General features: G+C 50.2%; 1 protein-coding gene across 1 annotated transcript in view; it reads left to right on the top strand.

The window, feature by feature from the left end:
• Positions 1 to 534: 534 nt before the first annotated feature.
• Positions 535 to 7996, top strand: part of LACTBL1 (lactamase beta like 1) — a 29948-nt gene continuing 22486 nt past the window's right edge. Inside the window, exons 1-3 of the mRNA XM_034753669.1 lie at positions 535 to 705; positions 3307 to 3451; positions 5128 to 5237. Coding sequence (XP_034609560.1) covers positions 535 to 705; positions 3307 to 3451; positions 5128 to 5237 — 426 coding nt within the window. The remainder of the gene's footprint in view (positions 706 to 3306; positions 3452 to 5127; positions 5238 to 7996) is intronic.

The following is a 7996-nucleotide window of genomic DNA, read 5'->3' as shown; positions in this document are numbered from 1 at the left end:
AATGGGGTTATTCCTCACTAGCTCTGGTGGACATGAGAGCAGGATCGACCCCGCTGTGTCCCCTGTCTCTGCTCATCTGGGCTTGCTCCTCCTGTGTCTTGTAAATGCACTGGTGCTGTGTGAGTGAGCTACGTGCCACAGACATGGAGATGCTGTCCATCACAGGGGTTAATCGCCTCCCCGCGCAGATGCCAAGAGGAGATGAAGATACTATAAATAGTTTGCAAAGCCCAGCTGGTTTCAGCCCCAATTCACACACATGGCAGATAAGCATTAGACAGAATTAATATTCAATCTCACGGGCACTTTCAACCCTGAGAGAGTGAAAAGCAAATTCCACTCTGGTCCTGTAGCTGTAATCTTCTTGCTGGGTGGAGGGGGGGGGTGAATTACACTTTCTGGCAGCTCTGATTGGGTTAAATGGACAGAGAAACACAGACAAAGGAAGAGTCAGCTAGAGAGCGAAGCTCACTCCAGACACTGCCAGAGAGGCCAAGCAGCTCCTCCCTGGGACGGGAGGTTGCAGCTTGGAGCATGGCGAGACGGTGGCTGGCAGATCTCTGCTCTGCTGTTGCCACACTTAAGATCAGCTACATCCAGCACATTTTGTGCTTCCTGGCAGTGGCCTGTGTGACTGAGACATCATCTGAGGATGGTACCGACGGGGGCTGTGAATCCTGTTGGACCTTAATAACTTGTGATAAGGTCTGTCACCGGCTAAGTGACACACAGAAGTGTGAGTGATAATTCACTGGGAGGGACACAGGGAAATATTACCCTGCGCGGTGAAAGAGAGGGGTTTAATAGAGGGCGACTTATCTGAACCTCTCCCCAAAATTTGGGGGCTCAGAGAAAATGGGACATGGATCAAATCACCCTGGGGTTTGTCTCTCCCTGACTGTGTGTGTGTGAGAGAGAGAGAGAGACACACACACATACACACACCACAGTGAGACTGAAAGTGTACTGAGCACCAGGGGGTCTCCTCTCCCACTTGGGACTGGAATTGTATGGAATCTCTCTTTTTTCATAGAATATCACAGTTGGAAGGGACCTCAGGAGATCATCTAGTCCAACCCCCTGCTCAAAGCAGGACCAATTCCCAACTAAATCATCCCAGCCAGGGCTTTCCTTCTCTCTCTTTCTCTGTTGATGAATAAGAAGAGATGGGTAGAAGGGTGTGTTTCCCCACAGACTGGGTTGGGAGTTATTTGTGGGTAACTCATTTTCTGTAAATCCCATGGAGAATGAATAGTTCTGTGCAGTCAGTCAGATTTAAGTGCTCAGCATCCCAGTCGATGGCAAGAGGTGTCCCATTCATGTTATTATGTAAGGACCGTTTGTCTCTGGGTTTGGAAAGCAGGACATAGTCGCTGGTGCTGCAGTGGGACTGGTGGGTGAAGAGATGGGACTGGAGATGCAGGGCTCTTGCCTGCCAGGGGAGGTGAACAAAGGTGGAGTCAGGTGAGAAGGGTTTGGGCGCCCATCACTTTTTAGATCAATGTCTAGTGGGCTGCGAAAGTCCAAAGTGCATTAAGTAAGCAGATTGGAGGAGGAGGTAATCCCCAAAGATTAAAACCAAGAAAATCCCATTTCACTCTGACGTCAGGGCCCTGGGAGTCACCGGCAGCCATGGGGTGGGGGAAGAAGCCAGGAGGAGACAGGCTGGGCAGGAGTGCATCGGTGAAAAGGCAGCTTTACCATGTGGGAGCTAAAAATGAAAAGTGAGGGCCCTGGTCTGCACTCTCAGCTCCTGCAGCAGGAACATGGCATCTCTTTGCAGCTCTGAGGAGCAGCTCTCCAGCATGGACTAACAGACGGGTAAGAGCGAGCTTTGTCACTCAGGATTGCAGGAGGTGGTGGGGCAGTGGGACCCTAGCAATGGACCTGGCTGATAGCAGCATAGGGTCTGATCAATTCCTTCCACCCATGTGAGCCTTTGCTCCTGTCAGCTAGGGCACAGTACGTTTCTGTGTAGCTCAGGGCTTTGCTGTCTCTCAATGTGGCCCTGGCTTCTCTTTTCTCCTTCTCCTGATCTATTTATCCTCTTTCCATCACCATCTTCTCTTGTTCTTTAAGACCAGACCATCTGGACTGAATGGCCTTTGTCCTTCCTCTGTATGTTGTTCTCCCTCCTCACCCCTTCCTGCCCTTCACCCTCACCCTCCCCCCCCTTCTTGCTGCCTCCATCAGACAGATGACCTGACGTCATCCTTCCTGGTGCATGCTGTCCCCCCCCCCCCCAGTTCCTGTGGGAAACTGGGTCTGTAACCGATCCAGAATGGGGTACTTTTCTGGTACATGCGGCTTTCTTTAGTGTTGATGGCTGTTCCCCTGGCAGGTGAGAGCTGTCCTTGCTCAGGCAGTTGGAGCATGGAGAATGCAAGTATTCTGGCTGTCAGCTCTCTGGTCCATCCAGCATGCACCAGGATGGGTGATGTCAGGACACATGGCTGACACAGGCAGCGATAAGGGACAAGACCTGTTACCTTCCCACTTAGGGATGGAGGAGCCCAGAGCACTATGCAGCTTCAAAATCTGCTGTGGAAATGTTTGAAATAGACCAAAAGGTTTCACAAAATATTCGTAACAAACATCTGTTCACATTCAGAAAGTGCCCTGTGAGCTTTGGAGGGGGGAAAGGGGCTAAGTGCTGATGGGGTCTAGGATCCTCAGTCGCACGGGCCAGAGGGTGAGAAAGGGACCTGCAAGTCTGACCGTGGCTTTCTTAGTTCCCTTGTTACATGAGAAATGGCCCATGCACCAATAGGTTTGGGAGAAATCCTGAATCAGCCATCCTAGATTCCAGTCCTGGGGAGGAGACCAGGCTGTAGTATAGTCCCCAGGGAGTGGCTCAGTCTATCCTGATTAGAGAGAAGTGAGAGTGCGGACAATTTGATGCAACTTTTTGTGTGTGTACATCTTGCATGCAAACGACATTGCACACGGCATGACTCAGACTGAAGGTGTGGTGGGGATACTGGGAATGAGCCATGATTATTCTGTCCCAGGCAGGGCATGATTTAATAGCATGAGCTCACCTACTGAAACCCAAACCAGCTTTTAAGCGACTTCCAGCACCAGCTGCATCAATGGTGGCATAGATTAGTCACAGAATTTTGTGGCACTTCAGCTGGACACATTATAAGCTATTAATGCTACAGTGATTGCACCAGGAACTCGTGTCCTTACCTGTAGTTCATGTACATACCTAATTTATAAGCACGGGAGGCAGTTCCCCTCTCTCTCTCTTTCTCTCTGTCCTATAAACACTACCACTGAAACCCCCATGTCTCTTCTTTGCAGCAGGCCTCCAGAGGGAGGAGTCTCCTTAGGCTCTCGATGATGGAAGTGAAGTGGATCCATGTGGCACTAATCTTCTTTTTCCTGCTGTCTGTGGCCATGATGGGCTGCTTCTTGTGGCAGTACAGCCTCCCCAAGGAGGAGCCCGGTGAGTATCTGGCAATCAGCCTGCCCACCATGGGTCTCAGAACCCAGAGGCCCGATGCCATTGACATCAAGAGGTGATTGTCTGAATCAGCTGCAGAGTTGAGCGCTACAGTTAGTTGGTTGGACCCAGATACAGCCCTCCCCCGTCCCCGTGCACTCAGGGCCTGTATTTCATTACACACAACCTAATTGCCCAGTGGGTTCAATGAGATGGAAGGGTCAAACAGGTGTGAATGAGATTCCAAATGAAAAAGAAAGCGAACCTGCCAGTGATGATAAGAAAGGGTTGCCTCAGGAAGTCAGGTGCTACACTCAGAAGCAAAGTCAGGGGTGGTGAGTAAAGGTGGGGCATGATCAGTCCCCCTACACCTAGCTGGATTCCCTTATACCTGCTAAAACCACGCTGGAGTAATTTACATCCTAAAGAGGGATCAGAATGTGCATGTAAAGCTGTGGGTAGTTACTTTAATGTACACTTGCGTACCTTCTCCTGCTAGCAGCGTTACCTGTTACTCTTCTCTCCTGGCCTCTTGCCATATGGGTCATGCCAGCTTAGACCCCATAGATTCCTCACACTCGGTTATTGGAAACGGAGTGGGACAGATTCAGAGGCAGCACGTGCAGGGATGTAATTCATACACTGGTAAGTGGATGTAAGGCTAAGGGAGTCCAGGGAGTTACAGAGAGACACTTTGAAGAGGTCAGAAGAAGGTATTACACCAACATAGACTCCTTCTAAACTCATTTGGACTCATCTCTGAGTCTGGATCTCACTTTCTTCTTATGGGGCTGCATTGGCCAGAATCTGCCTGCGGTATCATGGTCATTGGTCTACAATGGTCGCGGCCTGTAGGTTCTGCAGTGACATTTCTCCTCTGCTACACAGCACCATAACATGGCACATACCCACCCCAGAGGGGTAAAAGAAGGGGAAATCACAGGCACTTTCTTTATAGTGTGCAGGGCTGGGGAGCTGTGCTTCAGAAGCTCATTGGAATCAGATGGGCAAATATTGGCCCCTGGTAGGAGGATTCCCATTTTCATTGGGAAATGAGTGTTCTTCCTCTGCACCAAAAATTTAAAATGAGAAGGAAAATTATTGGGCCCCTGATTTTGCCCTGGCCTGGCAGATGGTCAGCTGTCTTCTGTGGGTGGCCCCATGTGTCCTGTTTTGGAGCTGGTTTGTTTCCTTAGGCATCCAGGTCACTTTTGGGCATTATTCACAATATTTACTGGAAAAGCTTATTTCGGTTTGCTGCTTCCTTCCCTCCCTATGGAGTCACAGTGCCCTACTTTGGGACACAACCTGGTCCCACTGAACTCAACAGCAAATTCCTACTAACTTCAGTAGGACCAGGATTGAGCCCTGTGTCAACGATGCTCTGTCAGCTGCTGTCACTAGCACCCTCAGTCAAGGATTTCCCTCATGTACTCGGTACCTTGCTGGGGTAGATTTGAAACTGCACCAACAACATGTCATGTGCTGAAATTCTGTGTGAGTCGTAGGTCTGTCAGCCCCCTCCTTTGCTTTACACAAGGCCTCTTCCCAGCTGTGGATGGCAAGCTCTGTAAGGTTTGTGGCCTCATCTGCACTTCTGCATTCTGAGTAATCCTCTCTGTAAAACATGTCAGCAAACCCATCCACTCAACCAGCCTCCTCTCTGGAACTATTTCCAGGCCCATCTGCAATGGAGGTGAGATCAGAAGCAATTCAGATGTGTCCCCGCTATCCAGAACCTGTACCACTGGACCACCCAATCCCAGTCCTGAAGGATGCGCTGGAGAAGGTCTGTGGGGATGGCATGGATGGGAGTGTATATGTCTTAACCTCAGTGACCTGTAGGTGTAGGGAAGAGAGTCTAGGAATGTAGGAAGGAAGAGATCTGGGTTCTTCAGTCTCCTGGGCTGGTCAGAATCAGTGTCATATTAGGACAGGTGACTGTCTCGAGTGTATCCAGGACCAGCTGAACTCTAAGCCCTCCCATAGTCTTGGTTATCCTCTGGATAACCCAGTAACAACAACATCCAGTTTTGAGGAGCACAACTCCACACTTCCCTTTCTGATGCAGGACTCCTTCACAGGAAAATATGAGTGTTTCTCTGTGACTTCAGTGGGAAGCGCTTGGATGTGTGGAAAGGAGAGCAGGGCTCTGGGAAAGAAGAGGCAAACTACCAGAAGCTTCTGGAGATTAGTGTGGCCCTCTGATGTAATTCTTATTCCTAATTACATGGATATATAAACACAGGAGTCTCAAGTAGGAGAAGAGAGGTTATTTTACCTCTGTATTTGGAACAGGTGTCCAATTCTAGTGCCCACAATTCAAGGAGGATGTTGATAAATTGGAGAAGGTTCAGAGAAGAGCCATGAGAATGATTAAACGATTAGAAAACATGCCTTATAGTGATAAACTCAAGGAGCTCAATCTATTTAGCTTAACAAAGAGAAGATTAAAGGGTGACTTGATTACAATCTATAAATACCTATGTGGGGAACAAATATTTGAAAATGGGCTCTTGGGTCTGGCAGACAAAGATATAACATGATTCAATGGCTGTAAATTGAAACTAGATAAATTCGGACTGGAAATAAGGTGCAATTTTTCAAGAATGAGGATAATTAACCATTGGAATAATTTACTGAGAGTTGTGATGGATCCTCCATCACTGACAGTTTTTAAATCCAGACTGGATGTTTTCTAAAAATACCTTCTAATTCAAACAGGAATTAATTCAGGTAAATTCTCTGGCCTGTGTTAGACAGGAAGTCTGACTAGATGAACACACTGGTCCCTTCTGGCCTTCTAATCTATGAATTACACTTCTTGTTCTTAAAATCACCATCTGGCAGGTGTGCTTCCAGTGCGGTCCTGCATGGATTGGCTCTTGGCCTACACTATTTAACATTTTTATCAATTACCTGGAAGAAAACATAAGCATCATTGATAAAGTGTGCAGATGATACAAAAATTGAGGGGAGTGGTAAATAATAAAGAGGACAAATTACTGATTCAGAGTGATCCAGATCTCTTGGTAAACTGATTGTAAGTAAATTTTGTGCAATTTAATATGGGTAAATATAAATGTATGCATCTCAGAACAAAGAATGCAGGCCATACTTACAGGACGGGGGACTCTATCCTGGGAAGAACTGAGAGGTTATATTCACTAAGAGATGGGGTTTAGGAAAACTATCCCATTGGGGGAATGATTGTTATAGATTATCTATAATTGTCCATGTGATGATGGCAGACCAGGTGCCAGCTCATTCCAAAGCCCCAGGCCGCACTGAACAGTTACAAATTCATAGCTGGGAAACCAGTCTGGCTTATCTGTGTGTTAGTATTATCAGAATAGATATTGGATGTTAAGTTGATAAGAATGTGCTTAGTGTTTAGACGTTATAAAATGCCTGCAGGATGCTGTGTGTATTGATCTCACTTACAACCTCAATAGCCCATGGTATAAAGTTATAGTGAGTGTTTCCATTGTAAACCTTGGTGTAACTCACCAAACAGTAAAAGAAGCATTAATTTAAGGTAGAGTGATGACCCTGCATACAAGATGGCCCACTGAAGGCAAATGAGGTACTGTGTAGCATCAAAGGATAGGGTGACCAGACATCCCGATTTTTATCGGGACTGTCCCGATATTTCCTTGTTTGTCCCGCGTCCCGACCGACGTGCAGTCGGGACGCGGGACAAACAAGGAAATGTGCCGGAGCCTGGAGCCCGGAAGTGCTCGCACCCCCCCTCTCCTCCCTGACTCCGCCCCCTCCTCCCCCGATTGGTTCCCTCCCCGAATCCCCGCCTCTTCCCCGGGCTCACCATTCCCCCTCCCTCCGCAAGTGCTGGAGGGAGGCCTGGGAGACTCAGGGGAAGCGCGGGGCCGGGGTGAGTGAGAGTCCGGCCTGGCCCCGAGCAGGCAGGACTCAGTCGGATGGTAGGGCGAGGAGGGGGGCGGCCCGCGGGGCCAGGCGGCGGCTGTTCTCACCCCCGGGCAGCGGGACTCGGGAGCAGCCTCTGCTGCAGCTCCCACTGCCGCGGGGGAGGAAGCGGCCATGGCGCTCCGCGGCTGCGGCGCCTCCGAACCCCCCGAGCCGGGGCCTGCTGCAGGGACCCAGCAGCGCGCACGCTGNGGGGGAATGGTGAGCCCGGGGAAGAGGCGGGGATTCGGGGAGGGAACCAATCGGGGGAGGAGGGGGCGGAGTCAGGGAGGAGAGGGGGGGTGCGAGCACTTCCGGGCTCCAGGCTCCGGCACATTTCCTTGTTTGTCCCGCGTCCCGACTGCACGTCGGTCGGGACGCGGGACAAACAAGGAAATGTGCCGGAGCCTGGAGCCCGGAAGTGCTCGCACCCCCCCTCTCCTCCCTGACTCCGCCCCCTCCTCCCCCGATTGGTTCCCTCCCCGAATCCCCGCCTCTTCCCCGGGCTCACCATTCCCCCTCCCTCCGCAAGTGCTGGAGGGAGGCCCGGGAGACTCAGGGGAAGCGCAGGGCCGGGGTGAGTAAGAGTCCGGCCTGGCCCCGAGCAGGCAGGACTCAGTCGGG

The sequence above is a fragment of the Trachemys scripta genome, chromosome 19 (genome assembly GCF_013100865.1).
Source record: "Trachemys scripta elegans isolate TJP31775 chromosome 19, CAS_Tse_1.0, whole genome shotgun sequence".
NCBI classification, from domain to species: Eukaryota; Metazoa; Chordata; order Testudines; family Emydidae; genus Trachemys; species Trachemys scripta.
Note: the sequence above shows the minus strand (reverse complement) of the source record. Positions and strands in the feature narration are given on the sequence as shown.